Source organism: Dryas octopetala, chromosome 4 (genome assembly GCF_963921425.1).
Source record: "Dryas octopetala chromosome 4, drDryOcto1.1, whole genome shotgun sequence".
Taxonomy (NCBI): domain Eukaryota; kingdom Viridiplantae; phylum Streptophyta; class Magnoliopsida; order Rosales; family Rosaceae; genus Dryas; species Dryas octopetala.
In genome coordinates this window covers 14,243,985-14,269,034 of record NC_141369.1, presented here as the reverse complement: position 1 = coordinate 14,269,034, position 25,050 = coordinate 14,243,985, and the positions used below count along the sequence as shown (strand labels likewise).

Here is a 25,050-nt window from a genome sequence, read left to right as displayed (position 1 = left end):
CCCCATCTTCAGGTTTTTAATGTTTGGAAAATAACTTTTTTTTTTCTTTTTTTTTTCTTTTTTTTTTAGGTTTAACCCATTCTTTTTGCCTTTTTTTGTTTTGTGAGAATAAAGGTTTTTTTTTTTTTTTTTGGCCAAGAGTGAGAATAAAGGTCTAACCCATTCAAGTTGTTGGAACTTTTTCTCTTTTTTTTTTGGTACAAAAGTTGTTGGAACTTTGAAATTTTGGAGAGAGATATCTATGTCACTAAAATCATAGTTATAATTGTTTGGAAACCAATTTTTTTTTATAAGCTAATTTTGTAGTAGATGCCTTGACGCCATTTGGGAATTCAATTTATGATAGGTAAATTTGAAGCGAATGTCTCCCTCCTTCAGTTACACATGTTTGATCAATTTGACCCAGTTGAGTTAGAATTGTTCTACATGTTTTGCATTGAGTTAATTACACTTACACCCCCTGAGGTTTATCGTCTTTTCACATACACCCCCTGGGGTTTCAATAATTACACATACACCCTCTGAGGTTTCAAAACTATTGCATATAACCCCCTACAAGAGAAAAAAATAAATAAACAAAAAAAAATATATTTGTATTGAGGTTGAACCTTACACCTTGAGTAATCTTATTAGGTCATTTTATCCCTTAGTATGCCTTTTTGCATAATTTCTCATCATTTTTTGTCTCACTATAGGGGGTTATATGCAATAGTTTTGAAACCTCAGGGGGTGTATGTGTAATTATTGAAATCTCAGGGGGTGTATGTGAAAAGACGATAAACCTCAGGGGGTGTAAGTGTAATTAACTCTTTTGCATTATGATATTCGTTTATGATATAAACATAAAAAAAAATTGTTTCTTAAAACTAATTATGTTAAGCCAACAAAAGAAAATCTTATATTTAAGGAAAAATATAACTTTTGTAATAAGCCTAGCCACTCCAAGAATGGCAGTCATTCTAATTTTATAATAAAATGATAACTATAGGGGATTATAAGTTTTCCTAACTTAGAGGCCACCATGGTTATAGGAATGAAAATGAAGCAGGATGGGTGGAACTTGTCATTCTCATCTATTTGTTTATTTATCAAATTTGTCATTCTTATCTCAGCTTCGTTGGATAGACAAGGATCATGTTGAGTATTAGAATAGAAGCCATGTATCAGGGTTTAGAAGTCATTCTAATATTTTTTCCTTGTTTATATAATAATGAAAAAATAAGTTAGCAACATCAAATTTTAAAAATAAACAAAATTAAAGCTAAAAATATTATATATATATATATGAACTTGGGCTTTGTTGAGATGTGAAAACCTAGTTACAAAGCTTACTGGGCTTATGTTTGAAAGGACCAAGTCTACCACAGACTCACTGTACTGGAAATATCTCTTACTTGTTCACCCGCCAAGTGGATCTCCCTTTTTATCTTCAAAAAGAAAAAATGCACAAAAAAGATCCTGTCGTACAAAGCATCACAATTCACATGCCCTTTTATTTTATATTTTATTTTTTTGCTGAATAAGCCCTTTTATTTCTTCAGTCACAAAAAGCCAGAAAAAAAGTACACACGAAAAATAATAAAAAATAACTCTTCCACGTCCGTCCACGTGGCCGATCTTATCCACTCCCTTCACCAAATGCCAATCCTCTACAATACCTTTCATCTGTACCCTTTCAAATACGCATCCCATATTGTACCTTGTTTCCCATTATACCCAGACCCATTTTACACAAAGACGAAAATGTCATCACAGTACAAGCACTGAAAGCAAAGCTGTGCATGAAAAGATGGAAGTTGCACAAGGCAGACGCTACTTCGGGCTGTGGCAGATAAAACCCTACATCTCTCTCGAAACCATCAAAACGCAGAAGCCTCTGTTTTCTCTCCCACCGTTTCACTCTCTAAAACCCTCCTCTTCTTCTTCTTCTCTGCATTGTGATCCTCCAACAATGGCGACCCCTCTCACGTCTTTCAGACCCGTATCGATCCGGGTCGACGCTTCCGCCTCCCAACGACCCGATCTGAATCGCATAAATCCCGCTCCCTCCAAATGGTGGACCCCACTCTTCGGGTGGTCCTCCGACCCGGACTACATCACCAGCAGCACTCCAACACAGAACCCGAGTAACGATCCGGGTTCTGGGCCGGACCCGGCCGGACCCAGGTCAAGATTCGCGCTGGGGTGCTTCACGGAAGAGAAGGCGAAGCAGCTCCGGAAGAAGACCCTGGAGAGCTCCACGTTCCATGACATAATGTACCACTCGGCCATTGCGTCTCGGCTCGCCTCCGATTTATCGGACAAGTAGGAGGAGGAGGAGGAGATTAGGTAGGATGGGTTTGGCATTTGGCTATTAATTTAGGCATATATGTAATTTGCCGAAATGAAGATCGAAAATGTGTAATAATTTTGTGTTCTTGTGGTTTGATCTGGACGGTGATGGATATTTGGAAATAATTAGTGGATTAAAATGGTGAATTTTGTGTGTATTTTATAAATGCGGATCCTTCAACCGGTGAACTTTTTGTGTTCTTTTTGGGTTTTAATTTTGATTTTGACATGATTTATTATTTTAGAATGTAAAATAACATTCTTTTATGATTTATGGGGCTCTCTAGAAAGTGGAAGCTAAACACTGGGCGAAAAACTTCATTAATTGATCAAAACTTATAACAAAAAAATAAAAAATTCTTCCTTTTGGTCAATTGATCGGATTGGGCTGCCAAAGAGGTGCTTTCTGTAATGAGTTGTGGTTTAATATATATTAGAGATCTTTAAAAAAAAATTAAATTAAATCGGAGAGAATCGAATCTAGACCTATTCCTAGCATAATCCTAAACCTTAAACTATATTAGAGCTCTTTTATTTTACCTTAATGGTTAATAACGTAATATATAGCAAAATGACAATTTGGTTAATATATTTTCACAAAATTTCTATTTTAGTATCTTTTTTTTGTTCTGAAAATTTCAGCTTTATACCTTCAATAAGATAACAATTAAGTTCAAATTGTGAACTTTGTTTAATTTGTTAAAGAAAATTCACCGTGGAGCATGTGCTTCACATGTGAATGACATTCCGAACATTTTAGTTCACTTATATGTCTATTTAAGTCCTTATTCATTATTGAACACATTTAGTTTGGTGTTGAAACTCTTTATTTTTTCCAACTTATTGTGTTTAATGGTGAGTAAGAATGGCAAAAATCTTCGTGGATTTGCAGAGACCCGATCTGATCAATGCACAAATTGGGGTTCAAAAGGGACGGGTTTGGGAATTAAACTAGGCCCTATGTCGGGTTTGGGGCAGGTAATCGGGTAATGTAGTAGTCCCCCGAACCCACCCTGATTATATATATATATTTCAATTTTAAATATTAAAATATCATAAATTTTAAATTATGGATTATGGAGTATGGACTATTATATATAGATCATTTATTTTATCAAAATGGATTATGGATTTTAATTTGTGAAATATAGGTGTTGAACTGTTGATAGACTATGATTTTGTAATCTTATTGTAGCTTAACTTTTATTTTTCTTTGTTAGGTTGTTAGTTTTTTGCACATATTTTCACCTCAATTGTTGTAGGCCATGTTAATAATGCAAGCTTTGGAATAAATATGTTATGTGACTTTTGTTTTTGAACATTAGAACATGATTAAAAATTATAAATTTGATGGGGAGAAAAAAAAAAGGTGAGATCAGGGGATTTAGGGTGGGTTTTTTTTGGGGGGGGGGGGGGGGGGGGTGCATTCCCTAACAGGGTCAGGGGCGACCCTGGGATTTTGAGAGAATTCAGGGAATAAAAAAATTCGGAGGTGGGGAGATGGGGAGATGGGGTGGTACCCCTAACCCTGATTCACCCCGTTGCCATCCCTAAATTGGTGGGTAACAACTTATATAGACATTCAGGTAAAGTAAAATATCTAAAATGTCACTCACTTGCAAATGACGTCATATTTTCCATCAATAATTTAAATGTGGTTAATAATTTGAACTTAATTGCTATCATATTAGAAGTAAATAACTAAAATTATTAAGATTCAAAAAACAAAAATCAAACTAGAAATTTCATAAAAGTAGTAGTACAGGGATCAAAAGTATCATTTAACCTTAATAAGTATAGTTAATGCTCAGGATGAAGGACTTTCACCCCTCCATGATCTCATTTTTGAGTCAGTTTAGTATTATTGTGAAATAAAACAGTTGTAAAATAAAATAATCCTAATAAGCATTTCTAAAATTTATAATCAAACACTTAATTCATTAATAAAACTTAATTAAGCAATTTTTTTTTTCTACCAAACTTTTATGTAGAGAGAGAGAGAGAGAGAGAGAGAGAGAGGCTAGGGGTGGAGGACCGCCAACGACTTTTCTGGTAACGGCTGGGGGTGTAGTGGGGTCGGGAGTGGGGCTAGGTTAAGAGGGGTGGCGATGGGTGGCTAAGTTGTTAATGGTAGGGATGAGTTTATTTATTTATTTTTCTTTAATGCAGGGGTAAAATAGGAAAAGATGGGAAAAAAATCATAAAATGGTCAATTCAATATTTTAGGATAGTCGGAATAGCCCCCGTCTTTATACATATTTACAAGCCTACAAAGAGTATAATTTTGATGGGGATTCCTTAGCCTGTTTGGGTTATGACTTGGGCTTGGGTTCTCATGAGCTTAAGATCCTTCGAGACAGTGTGCTGAAATCAAATTAATGAATTTGTGTTGATAGATATCTCACATTGAGAATTAAAAGTCTTGATAGTTATTAGCTTATAAGGCATAGGATATTCACTGTCAATATATTTGTGTTGCATGTTGCAATATCTACAAGGTATTAGAGCACATGCAACTCACGTATTAAGCTAAAGGGTCACACATGCTCTTATATCACTTAATATAAATTGTCTACATGTTTAGTTTTGAGTAACATTTGACATAAATGGGCGTGTGTATTGAAAGATATCCCACATTAGAAATGTAGAACTTTACATAATAGTTTATAAAATATTAGACATTTTCACTTATTACTAATTAATTTTGAATTAAATACTCTAATTCTACAATTTGCACTAAAACTCAAATCCACATCTATAACTTTGAATGTTTCCATCTAAATGCACCTAAATTTTTCACTTTTGTTGGACCTTAGACATCCCTGGTGCATGGAGAGAGCAATTAATATCCCTTCCTTTGTTGCTTATTATATCTGAGTATTGCAGTAAGATTATGTACAAGGCCTTTGGATCTCTCCTTGACCCAATAGCGATCTATATATATCCCTCACATTAATTATTTAGGCGTATTTTCTCTCACGTACATATTATTGACATGTTATATAACTTATATTATGATATAATGAATCTGAATTATATATTGATCATATTATTGACATGTTATAACTTATATTATGATATAATGAATCTGAATTATTGATCAATTCTTATTTGAATGTATATATAGCCTAGATTTAACTGTATAATCCCACTATATTCATGTTATCAACTTTTTGAAAATAAAATAATTAATTTTTATTGTTTTCACTAGTAGTCTAGTACTGACTACTGATGTATCGTAGGTGTTTAAGGTCAAAATACATAGAGCCTCATCACAGATAGCTTCATCAACTAGTTGATTGGAACACACTCTATTACACATGCATCCATGTTGATTGCAGTCCAAAATTGCATTCATCTATGCAATTATTCCCATGCATGGCCTCTTCTCCCAACCCTCACCCTCCAACAGATGTCAATAAACTATAAAATTATTGCCGACCACAAAGCAACACAAGCGAAAGGGAAATTGATAAAGTAGTAATTTGGCTGGTAATTGTATTAAGAAATTGAAGGCACACTCAATCAAGATGCCCATTTGGCATTTGCACATGGGATTGTCACTTCCCAAGGATATACGTATGAGATCTTATCTAACGATTTTCAGTCCCTTTGAATTTTGATTGATAAATGTGCAATTGATTGATTGAGTCTGATGTCTTTGTGTTCCATTCCCACGAGGTACAATTAAAAAAGTGGATTGGATGTCTCAAGGAGTTTAAATTTTGTGGTGATTTTTTGTTTATTTCTAAAATTATGTAATTTTAAAGTATATTTCATTATTTGAATAAATTTGAACGTTTTATTACATTCAAGGATTGAAATAAATACAAATAAGTCAATAAATTATTAAATTTACAATTCACAAATTTAATTCTAACAGTAATTATACATTATATTCACAATAGTTTAAAATTTATCACTTATTTGAACAACTTTATAAATGTAAAATACTAGACTCTAATCCTTCGTGTTCGAAACGCATGATTATACTAATATATATATATATCATGATCAAATCCAAATAATTGAGGAAGGGTAACTTTGTCTTTTCACCATATTCTGGAGACAGTCCCGGTGCACCTTTCTTTGAAGATCCAAGAAAACATTTATTATTTCCACCGCAGCCATGTGGCTTTGCATGCTGAGATTCAAGGTTGGTTTGGTTATATATGCTTTTGATTGATGTTATTTTAAAAAAGAGACTTTAATTAGAAGGACAAGGAAAACCCCAAACCGACATCGTATAAGCACTCATTGGCCAAAACACATTTTGAATTGCTTGTCTACAAGCTCCCCCAGAAGTCATTTCCTGAAACTTCAAGTTAAGGATCATAATTTTCTATAACTTGGAAGAGTGAATTCATGCAAAATTGGTATTGTGAAGGGGAACGTGTCAATATTTTACTCAAGCCAAGAAATTCCAAAATTCTTGGGATTTTGAAAATAATAATATTGCCAAAACAACATTTATGGCTACAGCCTACACCCAACCATTTAGATCACTGGCATTGTCCATCCCAAGATGATTGAAAAATTAAATTAAATTTTAGCCACAAACTAGATTTTAGTTGAGGATAAAATTAGTGAAGGATAGTGTATTAGATAATCGAACCTCTGTAGCAGGGTTATAATGAGGATTTAAGTTCAAAGATTGCAATTGCAATAAAGGAGGTGTTTCGCAACTGACTTGACATAAGACCTGGTACCCAATTCTAATAAATATTATTCTTATTTTCAAGTGAAAAAAATCCATTTATAATTCAATATATTTTTAACTCTTAACTTAAAGGTTACCTTAATTGTTGGTGCCTTTTTGTAGTGTGGTATTATGATTCAAACTGTCTATACCCTAAACCCTAAACCCTATTATGATTCAAACTGTCTATTTTAAAGTTGTTTAAGATTATTTATAACAATTAGATAAATCAAAGTTGATTAAATCGATCATCTCATAATGTATGATTAATTATAAACAAAAGTATTGTTTTTTCCTAATATTAAAATCATCATGACGATAATTCCATACTTTTTTTTTATTATTTTTTTAAAAGTTCAGTTAAAAAATTAGGCTAGTAACTCAGCCCACTTGTTACAGAAAATCTCAGCCCGGTCCACTTTAATGAGAAGCACACAACACAGAAGTTACCGAGCGCTCGGCACTGTTCACTGAGCTATAGGCAATTGTCACTGTTAGACAATGACAATGATTGCCATTGTGGGACAGTAGCTATTTGAATTGCAAAAAATAAATAATCGTGTTATACTGTTATTAATTGTCACTGTATGCGACAATGGCAATTTGCCCAATTTTTTTAAAAAAACTCACCAAGCCCTTAGTACCCTGCCAAGCGCTCGGTGCCAAAAACATTAAAAAAAAAAAAAAACATAATGTGGGCTTTATTTATACAAGTGAAATTATTTATCATTGCAACTTTTTATATGAGAAATGTAAAATGAACTTTAGAGTAATTGACTTTTTTTTTTCTTTTTCTAGAGTTGATCATTGTAGAAGACTTAAGAATAGTGGGCTACTATATGCACACCCTTATTTCTCTCACTACACACCCCTTTCATCTATTTGTGAAATGACAAAAATCACCCAAAATCAAATTGCTATAAAGCACAAAAAATAAAAGAAAATGACAAAAAAAAAAACCAAAAATACCCAACTACACACCCTCGTCGGCCTCCTCCCGCCACCACACTCTCTCTCTCTCTCTCTTCCCCTCTCTGTCTCAGATCGGAAGTTTTTTATCTTTGATCTGGTCGCCGCCCTCCCTTTCCGTCTAGCTAGGTGGTTGCGAAGAGAGAAAGAGAGATAAAGAGGCAGAGGAAGAGATGAGCCGGTCACCTCCGGTGAGTCCAGGTGCATGTGTGCAAGGGATGAGTTTGATTTGGTGGCAGGGCTGTCAGGGTTTTTTTTTGTTGGTGAGGTTATGTGGTAATACACAGAGAAATTAAAAAAAATTAAAAGTGATATAGGGTGTTTAAAAGTAATGGGTGTGTAATGAGAAGAAAAATAATGCGGATATGGCAGTCCTCTAAAAATAAATGATTCAACGTACCTGGATCGTATTGGAACGCTACTATATACAGAACCATATGTATATGATATGAGAAACACAGTTACATAAATTAAGCGACAAAAATAGTGATGAAATAAATCATACATAGCAATTATAGAGAGCTATAAAATTTTGTGTCTGTCTGACTGTCTCGTTCGGTGATTGTCTTTTTGTGTTTTAAGATTTCCTTGGCATGCAGTGGCTAGCTAGCTAGCTAACAAGCAGTAGTTTCATGTAATTAATATTTATATTAATATTAATATATATCCTCGAATTTCGAGAAGGTGGTGAGTTGGTGACTGGTGTGTGTGTGTACTGTGTAGCTAAGGAATAAGGATAGTTTCTCCCAGTGGCATTCCTGTGGTTTACTCCAAAATCAGGGGCTTTCATATGAAACTAATTCAGCAGTATATAAACCACTGCGATATACTCAACCCCAGCTCAACCTCTCTCTCTGATCTCTCTCTGTAGTTTCTAGCTAGCTAGCTCATCTGATCAATACTCTCTCTGAGCCACGATGTACAAACTCACCGTGCTGGTGGTGCTATTATGCGCAGCTTGCCACACAACTTTCTCAGCCACCGATGGTACGTAATAAGCTCTCGATCTCCTATCCTAGAATATATATATAAGATTTATAAGTGTTTAATTTTTTTTGTTACATTGAAAGTAATTGCACCCTTAACTTATTCTGATCCTGTGATCCTAACCCGTTTTCTCATCCTTCTTTACTGCTTGGGCTAGTCTCAAAGGATTTGCATTAGTATTTAGTTTTCTTTATACATTAACATAGCTCTTCTTTTTTTGGGTAAGATTAACACATATAGCTCTTTCTTTTGTGCTACTTGGGTTTCCTTTTTCAAGTCACTTACTAACTAGCTATTTGTTTTGTATTATTTATATTATTCTCTTCATTTTGGTAGAGAAGATTTCAAATTCAAATTGGGAAAATAAAAGAGTACTTATTATGCGATTGGTTACTTGGTCCACCATAGCTAGTCTTCTAACTGGTTAATCTCCAAAACTCAAGAGTCCTAGAGGTGGGTAGTCTTTTTGTTTTGGTATGTAGAGGTGCTAGAGGAGGTTGTCATAAATATTGAAAGCTCGTAATTATTTCGTATTCATCTAGTTAGGTCCCAGAACAATAAATTCAGATCCTCTTTAATAGCTGAAGAGGTTCTTTTTCATTAATTTCTTACTTTTTTGGTCCCACAATTAACAATAAATTGCTTCTATTGGATTAAATGAAGTACATATATGAAAGTGTCCTTTGCTTCAGAGCAGTTAAAGTCTTCAATAGGAGTAGTAGGAGTATATGTATATTCTTTCTGAAAAATTATTATTTGAAAAATATATTATTTGCATTCTGAAAAAAATATATTCACCACGAAAAAGAGTGTACCATAAATTTGCATGTGTTTCAGACAAAAAAAAAAATTTGCATGTGTTATGCATCTTTTTGCACATGAAAATGTAGTCGGTTTGAGCCTTTACATCGACTTGCATGCGTTGGCGGCAGTGCTATCATTTTCATCTTATTCCAAAGCTGTGCAAGTATTTAATACTAAATGACCAAAATACCCTTTTGTTGGCATTTAATATGTTTTCAAAGAATGGCCGGGCACACATGCATGTCACTTTTGTATGTTTTGGGATTTGCATGACTACATGAATTATAGTTTTTTTTTTATTTATGGGTTTTTTAATGTGCTTAGCTAGCTTGCACCTAAGTTGTATTTAATTCATGTGCTTGGTTGTTGAATGGCAGCAATTTGAAAATGAATATGGGATAGTAGATTTTCCCCTTGCATGAGGAACTCAGTCCTTTGTGTAGAGACAATCAATCAACTGCTACCCAATTTTGAGTACTAGACAATTCCTAGATAAGGTTTCTGTGTCCTCATAGGTCATTGACAGCATTTGATCAACACCCATATATGTGGGCCATATTTGATCATATCAATTAAGTTTATGACTAGAGAGTGCTGTATGTATACCATAAGCAAAATAATGATTATTATCTCTTATGAAAAGAGACTTACTTACATAGCAATAAAGCTATTTATACTACATTTGTTGATAATTATATGATCATAAGAGTAAGACTGTGACTCATAATATGGGATATATATAATCAGTAAATGTGATATAAATCATATAACAACATTATTCATTGTTGAGGTGGTCTCATGTTTGTATGAGATACAGTCAACTATATACTGTATATATGTGCTAATAATTTGGCAAATGCTTTTTCATCTACATATAAAAACTTTTTAAAAAAAATTATTGGGTTGAAAAGTGTCATACAAAAATCGGTTGAGTAAATGCCAAAAATATCCTCATAGCAGTGTAAATGCCAAAAATATCCCCATGGCGGTGTATATTTGGAAGTACACAAAAACAGTCCAAAAACCAAGTAACATGGGAATTCTGTCACTTTACTCAAGTTAGTAGGGGTCTTATGTAAGCCATGTAAACCAAATCAGTCACGTACTACTGCTATTTTGGTGATCTGGGTATACCATAACAACCCATGCCTCTCTCATTTGTCATTTTAGTCATCACATCACATGGTAGGTCGGTCGACACAACATGTGATGATCCCGTGGCATCAATCAATGTTTTAATCTTATTCATAAAGGCAATTAAAGAATAATATATTAATCTTAAAAATATATAAAATATATAGCATAATTTCCTCATTTATTAATTTATTAACTTCTTGATTTCGGCAGTTCTTCTTATTTTAGGTTTTCTATCTTTATTTTATGAATGGAGTTTTGTTTACCTCCTTTAATTAGGTGTATGCCTTTCTTCTCAAATCATGACATTTTAAAAAATAAACTGGGATAACATATTGTATATTTAATTATTTTTTATTTTTTTTACACAAAATTTTCTCGATCTCTCTCTCCTTCCTCCGCCACCCCCCAAAACCCAGCCCCTATAACACAAACGTGGGTGACTTTGGAAAGTGGCCAGACGCAGTCCAGCCACCCTTCACTGCCACTCTGCCACCAAATCAAAACATTCCCAGATTTCTTTATAAACAAAAATTTTATTCAAAATTCAAAAAATTATTACATTTTGAATTTTAAAGAATCAAACTCAGAAAAAGTTGTAGACTTGTAGTAGGATACAGAGTTACAGACATCCCTGACAATTAATTATCTTTTTAATTTTAAAATTTTGACATATGCTTATATGCTTTATGTCATACGAAGTTGGTAATTTAAACAAATTACAAATCAAGCAGATAAGTAGATCTAGATCTCCTATTTTCATTGGCTGGGGGAGGTGGTTGCCGGAGGCAGAGAGAGAAATGTAGAGAGGTGAAAGGGGCTGGGTTTTGGAGAGTGGAGGCGGCAGGGGAGATCGAGAGAGGAGAAAGAATGTGAAAGAGAGAGTTGTGCGTAAAAAAATAAAAAATAATTAAATATACAAATGTTAACTTAGAGTTAATTTTTTAAACATATGTTATGATTTGAGAGGAGAGGTGAGCATACACCCTAGGATGTGAGCAAAATAGATTTGAATTTTCTTATTGTCTTCACTATCATTAATCTAAATGGTAGATTACAAATGTTAAAATTCTCACATTTTCTTTGAAAATTTTAATAAAAGTGTTAAGAGATTAAAAGTTATATAGCCAATACAATAAGAGATCTAGATCTAATTTTTACGTGTTAAAATTAGAGTGCAGCAGCCTATAGTCTCACCTACTAGAACACTCAGACTCAACTTTTTTCTTCCAAAGTTGACAGATGAAATTTAGAGAGTTCATGAAATTTTGAATGTTTCATCAAATTGATATTTACCTTTACACACACATATATATATATATATATATATATAGGGATATAATGTGGCTTGCAAACGTAGTCTAAACTACTTTTATTCATCCATCTAAGCAAATTGGTCTCACCTCAGTGATAGATGTGACACAATTAATGTACGTGGTACAAATAATTTTATTTATTGAAGGACAAATTGTGCATGTTATTGACAAATAGCCCCAACGAATTCAGGTTTATTACCAAACGGCAACTTCGAGCATGGCCCAAAGCCATCAGACATGAAAGGCACAGTGGTGAAATCCCACAACGCCATCCCCAACTGGGAAATCTCGGGCTTCGTGGAGTACATAAAATCGGGCCAGAAGCAAGGCGACATGCTGCTGGTGGTGCCGGAGGGCGACTTCGCTGTCCGGCTGGGCAACGAGGCGTCGATGAAGCAGAAGATGAAGGTCAGCAAAGGGTCCTTTTACTCCATAACATTCAGTGCGGCTCGCACTTGCGCGCAGGAGGAGCGTTTGAACGTGTCGATATTACCCAACCTTGAGAAGAAGCATTTTGGAATACTGCCGATTCAGACCATGTATAGTAGCAATGGGTGGGACTCGTATGCATGGGGGTTTCATGCAGATGCTGAGGAGGTTGAGCTTGTGATACACAACCCAGGTGTGGAGGAGGATGCTGCTTGTGGCCCACTTATTGATTCCGTTGCTTTGAGGCTCTTGTCCCCTCCTAAACGTACTAGAGGTAAAAATCTATCTCTTGGAAATTAATATATGTGTCCATATATTAATTACTAAACAAAGAAGGTCCATATATATATATATATATATATATATATATGTGTGTTTGCACTTTGCAGCCAACTTGTTGAAAAATGGAAACTTCGAAGAAGGTCCATACGTGTTCCCCAACGCTTCATGGGGAGTGATCATCCCACCCCACATAGAAGACGACCACAGTCCCTTACCAGGGTGGATCATCGACTCCCTCAAGGCCGTGAAGTACATCGACTCGAAGCACTTCGCCGTTCCATCGGGGCAAAGAGCGATCGAACTGGTTGCCGGCAAAGAAAGCGCCTTAGCCCAAGTAGTCTTCACCAAGCCCGGCAGGCTCTACGCCCTCACATTCTTAGTCGGCGACGCCAACAACGCCTGCGAGGGCTCGCTGGTCGTCGAGGCTTACGCGGGCAAAGAGATTCTCAAGGCCTCGTACGTGTCCAAGGGGAAAGGTGGGTCCACACCTGCGAAGCTGCTGTTCAGGGCCGTGGCGCCGCGCACGAGGATCATGTTCCTCAGCACCTTCTACACCATGGCCAACGACCACTCTGGCTCGCTGTGTGGGCCTGTCATTGACGACGTCAAGTTGCTTAGCGTTCGCGGACGACGTGTTTGATCAAACTTGGTTACGGCCGTGAGTTGGTTAATTAATTATATGGTATATTTTATTATTTGTAGGGTTTGTTTTGTTGTAATAGGAGCAAAAATGTGTAATATCAGTTTAATTACATATGTATGCATCATCATCCTTTCTATCAAATGAAACGAGGTTTGTGGATCAGCAAACTTGTTTTTGTTGAAATTGGCTCAAACTCTTAATTTGTTTTTAGTTTCTTCCTCTTATTTTTTTCTTTTCACATTATAACTGAAAATTAAGCTAGTGGAAAATGATGTAGCCAAGCTACTTGATGTTGAATAGAATGTCCAATGAACAATATCACTATACATAATGGCAACAAACAATATTCTTTCTTGATTATCCCCAAAACATTTTTCTCTGCTCTCAGTCCGTCTCACCCATTTTTATGAATTTATTGATTTATGTTGAATCTTTTACTAAAAAGAATCAATCTTCTCTTAATTATTAGAAAAATTTAGTGTGATGGGAGTATAAATATATATATTTTACTCTCACAATAAGTGATCACATATTTATATATTTGATGAATCGACTTTAACTAAAAGAAGATTGGTTTCTTAATCTTCTAATATTTATAAGAAAAACTTGCATGTAATCGTGCCCTAATTATTTGTGCTATATTCATGCCCTAATGATATGAAATTTCCATGTCAATTGAATTATTTTATGTTATTAAATACATCTAATAATACATTTGCCACATAAGCTTTTAAAAAGACTCATTTAGCATATTGTAAAATTTTACAAAACTTCAATTACATTGCAAAAGATAAAAAAGATTTCATGAGCAAATTAAAAAACCTAGCTAAACAAGTCCATCTCTTAAAAACTTTTGGCCCAATTTTAGACTTATATATCTGTTCCTTTCTTTTATTTATTTATTTATTTTTCAGCATGGACCATTTTCAAGGTTACAATCATACCCGGCCATGATCTTCAGAATTTAAAAACTTTGATTCTTGTTCAAAGTAGATGATGATGGGTACTACTTTTTTTTTTTTTTTTTCGCCAAGGAATTAAGCTTTCAATTATGGGTACTGCTACATATATGGTTTATATATGATCCAAATACAGCCACTTCAAACACCACGAAGCACAGCCAGTAACTTCAAACACCAAGTAGCACAACCAGCCACTTCAAACACCAAGAAGCACAGACATCCACTTCATTATTAATGTCCTACTTCAGTTGTACGTTATGTTGAAAAGCAAATTAAAAGACAATCGAAAGCTTTATTTGAAAGGAGAAATCTAATTTTTCTTGAAAAAGTTTATTTTTGGGTGAAATTGAAAGAGAGAGAAACTAAAGGGAAGCTTAATTCATCTTGTTTCAAAAGAAAAATCAAGGGACTACCCAAACCATTTATGCAAATTAGGATTCTCATCTAAAATATTCAAGTCTAGGTAATCGACTTTACCTATACAATCAAATCTATCTTCTTCACTACAAAGAAATAAAAACCTAAAAAATTGTTAGAAAATAATACACTAACCCAATTTAAATGAAAATTTGTATTATGTTTCTAATGGGCTAAAATGGAGATATAAAAAAGTAGTTATTCATCAAGATCAAATGAAGAGAATGGGAACCACCAACAAAGCATGGATAACCCTTTTTGCTAATTCACATAATACATATATAATAATTAAATAAAAAAAACAAAGATTGAGATAAGAAGTAGCCGTTAGATTCTTGAAGAGAAGAAATAAGCGTTGGATTTTTGAAGAGAAGAAACAGGTGTTGGATCCCTTGAGAGAAGATTTAAATATTAGAGACTTGGAGTTGGAGAACATTCAAAGTTGTTGTTTCAACTTGTGTGCAGATTATTGGTTGCAGGCTTTGAATGTTGGGGAAGATAACAAATTAACAATGTAAAATATTTGTAAAGTAAACTATAGTCATTAGATTTGGTATGGATAAGATAGTCTTTCAATAAAAAGAATATTCATTTGATATTAAAAATAGATGATGATGTGTATAATCACCCAAAAGAAAATAATGATGTGTATTATTTAATTTTGCCACATAGGATTATGGCACATAGATTTCGTGCCATAATATGACACAAATTTTATTTCTTTTTCCTTATTTTCACAATAAGTAGTCACATAACTAGTATGTCGATCACATGACTAGTATGTAACTAACCTGTGAGAGTAATGATATATACCATTGTTACAACCAAGTTTTTCTCTATATTCATTAGGAAAAATTATTGAGTGTAACCGATATACTGACATATGATGTAACAAATTCAACGTGTAAGGGTATTATTGGACAATATATTTATATTATTATGATATAATATTAGTAACATTTACCCATATTATGACACGTTAGATTGGTTATACCATTTGACGGTGTATCGGTTACACAAAATAATTTCTCATTTATCAAATCCTACAATATCATAAATCTCACTCCATAGGAGGAAGTGGAGAGAGTCAAGTCCTATATATAACATCAAATTTTTTCCATTACAAACAAATAATATGATGAAAGGATTGACAATCCAGGCCATCTCTTGACGTTGGATCTGAACAACAATACATGATGAGTTTAATTTGGAAGCATACATACATACATGTAAAAACGATTCGGACCAGAGCAAAATCGTATCCAAAAAGGTCTCCCGGACCATATGAAAGCCCCTCACTTGTGAGCTCTGAAGTTGGGAAGAAAAGCGTATTTACAACCATGAACTGGAAGTGAGATCCATCAAACTGAAGTAGGCCGGACTGAAGCCATTCCACCATATTCCTTTCCATTGATATTGCAGCCTTGGGCACTCCTAGAGTTAAGTGGCCCTCTGGCAGCCCAGTGTTGGACAATCAAGAATGTAGACTTCCTTCAAAGGCTTATTTATTAGTTTGCCACCGAAAGAAATTTCAAATATCACTTTACCGTTTAAGTTTATTTCGTATCACATTACCCTTTAAAATTAATTTCATGTATCACTTTACCCGCTTTCTATTTTTACAAATTTTGAAAATTAATTAAAAATAACTTCGGACTCAGAAAAATACATAGAAAATTTCTACGAACTCGTATTGACTAATACTAATTTAATATAAGGTCAAATTACAAATTTTTCATCCGAGTGTTTCTAGAAAATTAAAATACTCTAGACTCTTTGGAAATTCATATGATAATCTCTCGAATTCTAAAAAATATGAGGTTTGCAGCGTTGGTCTTCTAAACAATAACACTACATTTTTTGTGAACACTTGCTACCCAAAAGACTTCTCGGTCTTAGAGAAAAATAAATTTCCCTCTATAAAATAAATTCTAGAATTTTTCTAGAATTTTCGTAAAGTCTTTGAAGAATTCTCTAAAACAGGTTTTTGGTAATTTTCAAAATATTTTTTAGAATTCATCCAAGACTTGACATAAATTTTAGAATTTTTATAGAGAAAAATTTATTTTAATTTTCTAGAAATAAATTTCGACTTTTTAAATTTTCTAGAAATTCTCAGAGGACAAATTGGTAATTTGACTCTATAATAAATTAGAACTAATCAAGACGAGTATGATTAAATTTTTCGTGTATTTTTATGAATCTGAAATAATTTTTAATTAATTTTTAAAATTTATAAAAATAAAAAATGAGTAAAGTGGTACACGAAAATTAGTTTAATGTAATAAAGTACCTGTGAATAAGCCTCCTTCCAACATGGAAAGGGAAAGGTATTTTCATATATGTTCTGCAACATTGGTAGACGCCCCAAATAAAACTTTTTGACTTTTGAAAATTTACCACATTTGCCACTCCACCCGATCTTTCCAAATTAATTACTTTTTCCATTCCATAGCATACATGCATCTGCAAATAAAATGATGAGGTTTGAAGCAAAAATGAGCCATGTCAGATCCTTCAATTTCATGCATTGAGATAGAAATACTTGTTGAAGGCCAAGGAAGCAACTTTAATTTGGTTTATCATCGTTGAGTCACGTGGATCTTTAGGATCTTGTGCTTCCTAAGAAACCTCTAATTGCTCCAAATTAGCATACAAATTAGTGTAAAGGAGATTTAAGATTTTTCATACTCGCCAGAGAGATGATATATCAAGAGAGCTCGTATTGCCAGAAACTTTGAGGCTAAGCTCTCGAATGCAGGTCACTAAGTTATGGTAGCTGAATAACTGTTGGAAACAAGAATACTTCTTATGGTCAAAGTCAAGACCTCTAGGTGTTTCAAACACTGCAATTCCTCCTACATTGCTTTTTCACTGTCAAAAGGACATTTGTCATAATTACCACAACACAACATTCTCAAAACTTTTAGCATGGAAAAACTTGATATTATATGCGGTAGAATAAATTCAAGCTTCAACATAAACTTCCAGTTCAAATATTTTAGCCTTACGAATGCCTTTAACTCAATCGGTAACTCTTTTGTGCGACTTACTTATCAAGTTCATTCCACTTGAAATTGCACTTTGTACCCTGAACTTGTTGTGTAAAAGTACTTCTTGTGGGTGAATTGTCGTTTAGATTATAAAATAAAGAATAGGCCATTTGTCATAATTAAATCCCTAACATTTCTTAAATAAACTCAATTGAATGCATGATTATTTGTCGTGATTTTTTAAATACTTTTTAATATCTTGTTAGTATTTATCTCTAGCGAGTAATGTGTATTATATTAATCTTATATCACATAAAATTTAATATAAAATTTAATTTTTTTAATATTTTTTATTAGTGTAGTAAATAATATGTTAAATAAACATATGATCAAATTTTATTTAAAATTTTTGTATTTTAATACTAATTTTTCAATATTTTTGTTTAATTTTATTGAAATTTCTACAAAACTTTATGTCGAAAATTGAAAATTTTTTCGAAACCAAAATTTTAGTCCTTCCTAAAAACACAAAAAATAATTCAAAGTTGACTACGTGGCATCCGTGGGAACAACCAAATGTCCCGCTTTTTAACACTAACTACGTGGCGCCCCGTGGACCGGTCCTATTATTTCCTAAGGCAAGTACTGCTAATATACGCAAAATGCGCACCGCGCAGATTAGCCTTCAAAACTCCATACAGCTTTCTTAGCCTACACTTACGGTGCATGTTACCTAGACCTCTTCCCTCACATAAACTCAACCATTAAACGCGCGAACCATACAGTTTAAAGTTTAAACTCGATCACTCTCTTCCGAATTTCGGTTTCTCTCTATCTTCATCTCAGTATCCAAACCCGATAATGTCATCCGGGTCGGGTTCTCTAATGTGGTTCCGCAAGGGCCTGAGGATCCACGACAACCCTGCCCTCGAGCACGCCTCCAAGGTCTCGAATTTTCTGTACCCGGTGTTCGTGATCGACCCGCACTACATGAAGCCCGACCCGAGAGCACCCTCCCCCGGGTCGTCCAGGGCCGGCCTGAACCGGATCCGGTTCTTGCTCGAGAGCCTCGTGGACTTGGATTTGAACCTCAAGAAACTCGGGTCCAGGTTGTTGGTGCTTAAAGGTGAGCCCAGCGCGGTACTCATACATTGCCTTAAGGAGGTAATTAACTCTTCATCTCTCTGTTTTTTTTTTTTTTCATATTTTTTTTTTTTCATTATGGGTTAATTGTTTTTTGAGCAGTGGGATGTGAAAACGCTTTGCTTTGAGTTTGATACGGAACCATATTATCAAGCTTTAGATGTTAAAGTTAAGGTATGCCATGCAGCTTTAGATTTCTTGTAATTAGAATTATATTTTTGATACCATACAAAGTTATATCATTGATTATAAAAAAGCTTGAACCTTTAGCAAAATGGTGAACTTAATTAATTTTAACATAATTCTAATACCAAAATCTTAATGGGTTTCTTAAGTTACAGTTAGTGATGTGCTTTTTATTGACAGAGTTATGCATCTATGGCTGGCATTGAGGTTTTCAGTCCTGTAAGTCATATGCTCTTCGATCCCGTGGATATTATTCGGAAGGTAAGTTTTTGAAGTGGTTTGATATTGTTTTTGTGAATGAGTGATTTGTTAAATGTTTTGTGTGAGGGATTTGAAGTTTTGTTCTTTTCTCTACTGATTAATGGTTAATTTACTTGATGTCATAAAAGAATGGGGGAAGGCCACCTTTGAGTTATCAATCATTTGTGAAGCTTGCTGGGGAGCCCTCATGGGCATCATCCCCTCTTTCTATTACACTTTCTTCACTTCCTCCAGTTGGGAATATTGGAAATTGCGAGATTTCAGAAGTTCCAACAGTCGAAGAACTTGGCTATGAAGAGAGTCAACAGGTTTGGACTTTGGAGGAACGATTTTTGCGTTTTTCCTTTTTATTCGTCCTCCTTTTTTCTAAGAAAAGACTTCTATGCAGGATGAATTGTCTCCTTTCAGAGGCGGTGAATCAGAAGCCTTGAAGAGGTTGAGAGAATCAATGGAAAACAAGGTGCGATGCAGAACTCTTTGTGAAATTTCATTAGACATTACACTAATGGCTAGTTATGGTCTGTCCATAACAGGGACCATGTACATTTATGATTCAACCCATATTTAACCTTATAAGACTCACTAGAAGATTTTTGTTTAAATTTCTTTATTTAAAATCTCCATTGCATGGGTTGTTCTTCAAAATTTTCTAATAATTTATGATTGGCTGAACCAATTTCCTCATCTTCCCCTAAAAAGACCTTAAATATGCCGTCAACGGATGAATTATTGGCATTGTGGTTGTTGGTTGGTGAATTTAAGTGTTTTTTAGTAAGAATTCAATGTGGAATTTTCCGTTTCAATAGTGGAAATTTGTTTTTAAGTTCATAGTTTTATTAACGTGTACGTATTTACAAAAAGGTAATTTATTTAGCCAAATCCAAATGTCTTTCAGTTTTTTTTGTGCTACCCAGTCTAATATTTGGTTTGGTCATTGTAACAAGCTTCTAATGTAATTTGGAAGTATTGAAATTTTATGATTCTGTTATCCATATATTTCACCTTGATGGCTTTCATTGGATGACATGATCTGGCTGCCTTGAATCAACATTGTTCCCTTTGGTTTTACCTGGTTCCTGGATGTCTATCTACTCATGTGATTTTGTTGTAAATTTCGTTGGTATGTCTACACAATTTCAACTTAGTAGCATGTCTTATTGGCATTTAATTTATTCTGTTCTTTCATTGGTGTTGTAGGAGTGGGTGGCAAACTTCGAGAAACCTAAAGGTGATCCATCTGCGTTTTTAAGGCCAGCAACAACTGTTTTATCACCTTACTTGAAAGTGAGTTGTAAACAAGAAGAGCTTTATTGTTTAACATATTGTATATATCCTGAAGAATTTTAAATGAACACCCTTTTTGTTGGTTTCTTTGGTAGTTTGGTTGTCTCTCTTCCAGATACTTCTACATATGCCTTCATGATTTATATAAAAATGTCAAAAGGCATACATTACCTCCAGTATCTCTTGCCGGACAGGTCAGTCAGCCTCAACCAGTTATTGTATCTTGTAATTCCTCATTCTAGATTTAGCTATTTGAAAGATTGTCTCAACCTATTTAGTTATTGTGGCGAGACTTTTTCTACACGGTGGCATTTGGCACTCCTAATTTTGATCGGATGAGGGGAAACAAAATATGCAAGCAGGTAAAACTTATGCCTTAAGTTAATTTGGCTTTCTACTTTCTATTAGCTTTTATAACTTCACTTCTCCTTCTATATATTTTTGAGGAATTGTTTTTACCATGTAATAGGATGCTGTTTTTAGACAGTTATATTTGTACATGACAGTGCATCATGATACATTATGTTGAGAGCGACTGCAAAATCTAGAAGATAGGGTATCTGTTAGAAGCATTATAGTTTATTCGTGTGTGCATGAATTTTTTTTAAAAGTTCTGTTTACTTGTTACAACTACCGTTGGCATCCAGTAAAGTTAATTAAAGACCCTTGAGTGTTGATAAACAAAGATAATTTTGACCTTCATGAAAATGATGCAGATGACATATCTGTTAGATTCCATATATATAATAAATCTCTGGTAAATGCAAATTGCTGTAGATACCTTGGAATGACGACGATGATGAACTGCTGGCAGCTTGGAGGGAGGCTAGAACAGGATACCCTTGGATTGATGCTATCATGATCCAGGTTAGCTCTTCTACATAGATATGGTTATATCAATTTAATGGTATTCCAACTGTGTTTAATATCATCTTCTTTTGGCACTCCATTTGAAGTCCATACATGTTTGCTGTTGTAGCTCCACAAGTGGGGATGGATGCACCATCTAGCACGACATTGTGTTGCATGTTTTTTAACTCGTGGTGATCTGGTAAGGATTTTGGTATTCTTCCAAACCAGCACTTTTTTCTTCAGTTCCTTTTTAGTTTCCCTGATGCTAATTGTTTCTGCTGATAGTTTGTTCACTGGGAAAAAGGACGTGATGTTTTTGAGAGGCTTCTGATTGATTCAGATTGGGCAATTAATAATGGAAACTGGCTATGGCTATCATGCTCATCATTTTTCTACCAGGTTTGAAGCATCTACTACCCATTATTTGCAAGTTCTTATAGAGTTGCCTATCAGTTTGGAAGTTAGTGGCATCTCAGCCTCAAAGCTATAAATGAGTTCTTTAGATATGCACTGGCTTGATATATGATTAGCAATGCCTGCTGATTTCAAAATGGACCTTTAACAACAGGCTATCATGCCTTAAAATTATGATTATTTTTTTGGATAATCTGAGTTGGGAAGTTTATAGCAGCTTTCATCTAAACATTATGTGTTAAAATTGGATGGTTTAAATTTATGTATAAATGTTTCCAAGGTTCAAGGTTGGTGTAGATTATGGATTCCAATTTGGTCTTTCTTAACAGTGTAATGAAGTAGGTTTCTTTGTGTGATTCGGGTGCTCGGACTCAGGATTTTCCATTTTGAACATTGATGCTTTTACAGTGACATTTAGTGAAACCTAGATGAAGATCTTCACATTTGATTGATTTCCATTCTAACCAGTATAACCGTATCTACTCACCAATCTCATTTGGAAAGAAGTATGACCCAAATGGTGATTACATTAGACATTTTCTCCCCGTACTTAAAGGTATGCTTACAGTTCTTTTCACTCCCATCATTTTCTTTTTTCTGGACTCTCTTGTAAGAAATGCATAACCAAATTTCATTGAGCAGATATGCCAAAGGAGTACATTTATGAGCCATGGACAGCTCCTCTAAGCATTCAAACCAAAGCAAAGTGCATAATTGGAAGAGATTATCCAAAGCCAGGTCAGTTCTGTTACTATTAGTCAGCCTTCTGTTATGCCTTATGATAAGTGCTCAAACTGGAGATATGTCAGGTTGTGCATAACCAGCATGATGTGTGTTTGTGTGCATGCTTGTACGCGCTTGTGTGTCTTTGGTAGCATATGCATACAATACTGAATTGCAGTTAAATTTTTTTTTTTCCAGGATAAATGGAGAGTGATTAATATTATGGGATGTTCTGGGGATGAAATTGATATCTTGTTGGGAATCAATCAATGATGGATTGTTAATATGTTATGTTGCAATTTGTGCTGAGACTTTGTTCTTTTGGCTATAGAGTGGGATTTTAGAGGCCTAAATCTCTATTTAACTTCACTGATTATGTCATTTTAACACTTTGCTTGCTTACTTTCTTCCAATTCTATTTCAGTGGTCTATCACGACTCTGCAAGCAAAGAGTGCAAGAGGAAAATTGCTGAAGCATATGCATTGAACCAGAAGTTGACTGGCTTGGTGAGTGACGAAGATCTAAGAAACTTAAGGAGAAAATTGGAGGAAGACCAAAAGCAGCAAGAGGTCAAAAATAAACGGCAAAAAAAGCTGATTGGCTAATGGCTAAGTCCAAAACTGTTCTCTTTTAAGTTTTATCATCATGTGGATATGCTTTGTAACTGTGCATGCCAGCTTCCTGTATTATTGCGCTCTGTTGTAATCCTAGTCATAACATTGCTTGTTCTGCAGCTTGTAAACTTAGAATGCAGCTGAACGTAAGATTAGATGACTGACTATTATCTTTGAAATTAGTTTGGTGCTCAAGGTTGAATTTCCTCACCCTCCTCTATTCTAAATGGCATCCCATCCTAGTTTGTGTTCTACAATCATATATAGCTGCAGTACCTAAAATTTACCCTTGGGATATATTTAATCATATTCATGGTGTAGTATTACTGCTTCAAGAAACAAATATCACATATTAAATCATAGCAATAATAATCAATTTGTATAATTGTATTTATTAAAAATGAGTTATCATAGTTAATATTGTAAAACATGGTACATTTTTTAGTAACATAAGATACATTGATGATCTTTTTTATACTGATTTTGTGTTTATATTTAAAATTACTTCGTTTTAGGTTGAAGAGTGAGTAGTGAGTTACTAATCAAAAATTGAAACAACCTCAAACACTTAGAAAAGAAATAGATAAATACAATGCCGGCCTTGAAGGGGGGCACCGAGTGCGACCGCCTACGGCCCATCTTCAAGGGGGGCCCACAAATTTTTGTATATAAATTTCTGCTGTAAAAAAGAAAAGAAAAACAAAGCTATAAGCTTACTTCCTTACAGAGGCCCAAATGGCCAAATTCAATGTCAGTATAAAGAACTACACGGAGGTCCAATGTTAATGATTAATTGATTCAATTAATGTGATTCAGATTTCAAAAAATAAAAATTTATAAACTTTAAACTTACGTCTGACCCTTCATTTTTTTCTTTACTCAAAGAAAGAGAAAGCTTTACAGCGATACAGTCTGCCTTCTGCCTTAGCGATAATGCTCTTGCTTCATTAAATAATAGATTTGAACAGTTGAAAATATATGAAGGTATTTTTAGGTTCTTGTTTAATTTAAAAAAGTTAACTGAATTCGATGACAATGAATTAAAAAATTGTTGTGTTAACCAAATTGGATAGTTGGATTTTATTGAAGCTAGTGTGATGTGACTAATGAAAAGAGTGTAATGTTACTGTTATTTTTCTTTTGTCAATTTATCATAGCTGATTTGAAACTATTATTAATGATTTTGTTTCTAGAAATGTTAAAAAGAAGACTTTTTGTTAATAAAAGTATTATAATGCATTGATTCCAAATTGTCAATTATTTTACAAATTTTTTTTTTCTACAAAATTAGGGGCTTAATTTAAATTTTTGTTCTAGGCCTTCCAAAAGTCAGGACCGGCCTGAATAAACAGAGGATTCGAACTTAGTCTTACTTTTGGAACCGGCCTGAATAAACAGAGGATTCGAACTTAGTCTCTATATACCCATATTTATGGAGCACCTGAAATAGCGAATCTTGTTTGGAAACCCAACCAATAGTCCAATAGCAAAAGTAAAAGAAGGTAATTTCATCCTAACAAGGAAATTTGGGCACGTGCATCCTGATCTGTCACGTGCGAGGTGAATCCCTACCCGCATTGGCCCCATCATCGCCACCATCCTCCAG

The 25,050-nt window shown here is 34.3% G+C and overlaps 3 protein-coding genes across 3 annotated transcripts; all 3 read left to right on the top strand.

Moving 5' to 3' along the window:
- Window positions 1-1,649: 1,649 nt before the first annotated feature.
- Window positions 1,650-2,449, top strand: LOC147287123 (uncharacterized). The gene has a single exon (XM_086242336.1). It carries the CDS (start codon window positions 1,790-1,792, stop codon window positions 2,306-2,308), a length of 519 nt encoding a protein of 172 aa, XP_086098462.1. The 5' UTR covers window positions 1,650-1,789; the 3' UTR covers window positions 2,309-2,449.
- Window positions 2,450-8,834: 6,385 nt separating this feature from the next.
- Window positions 8,835-13,744, top strand: LOC147287122 (BIIDXI-like protein At5g11420). Its single transcript, XM_086241070.1, has 3 exons — window positions 8,835-8,986; window positions 12,431-12,943; window positions 13,059-13,744. The coding sequence occupies exons 1-3, from the start codon at window positions 8,917-8,919 to the stop codon at window positions 13,589-13,591; spliced, it is 1,116 nt and encodes a 371-aa protein (XP_086097196.1). The 5' UTR covers window positions 8,835-8,916; the 3' UTR covers window positions 13,592-13,744.
- Window positions 13,745-18,763: 5,019 nt separating this feature from the next.
- UVR3 (DNA photolyase family protein) lies at window positions 18,764-23,725 on the top strand. The gene is made up of 14 exons (XM_086241540.1): window positions 18,764-19,130; window positions 19,212-19,283; window positions 19,476-19,556; window positions 19,685-19,864; window positions 19,945-20,016; window positions 20,754-20,840; window positions 20,936-21,034; window positions 21,119-21,202; window positions 21,618-21,707; window positions 21,820-21,891; window positions 21,978-22,091; window positions 22,575-22,662; window positions 22,749-22,844; window positions 23,254-23,725. Exons 1-14 carry the CDS (start codon window positions 18,828-18,830, stop codon window positions 23,433-23,435), a joined length of 1,620 nt encoding a protein of 539 aa, XP_086097666.1. The 5' UTR covers window positions 18,764-18,827; the 3' UTR covers window positions 23,436-23,725.
- The last annotated feature ends 1,325 nt before the right edge of the window (window positions 23,726-25,050 follow it).

Bases quoted from the DNA above. Each gene is read 5' to 3' on its own strand.
- LOC147287123 (XM_086242336.1), top strand. From the start codon at position 1,790: ATGGAAGTTGCACAAGGCAGACGCTACTTCGGGCTGTGGCAGATAAAA.
- LOC147287122 (XM_086241070.1), top strand. From the start codon at position 8,917: ATGTACAAACTCACCGTGCTGGTGGTGCTATTATGCGCAGCTTGCCAC. The intron at 8,987-12,430 runs GTACGTAATAAG...CAACGAATTCAG, and splicing joins AACTTTCTCAGCCACCGATG to GTTTATTACCAAACGGCAAC. The intron at 12,944-13,058 runs GTAAAAATCTAT...TGCACTTTGCAG, and splicing joins CCCTCCTAAACGTACTAGAG to CCAACTTGTTGAAAAATGGA.
- UVR3 (XM_086241540.1), top strand. From the start codon at position 18,828: ATGTCATCCGGGTCGGGTTCTCTAATGTGGTTCCGCAAGGGCCTGAGG. The intron at 19,557-19,684 runs GTAAGTTTTTGA...ATGTCATAAAAG, and splicing joins CCGTGGATATTATTCGGAAG to AATGGGGGAAGGCCACCTTT. The intron at 20,841-20,935 runs GTGAGTTGTAAA...TTTCTTTGGTAG, and splicing joins TTTTATCACCTTACTTGAAA to TTTGGTTGTCTCTCTTCCAG.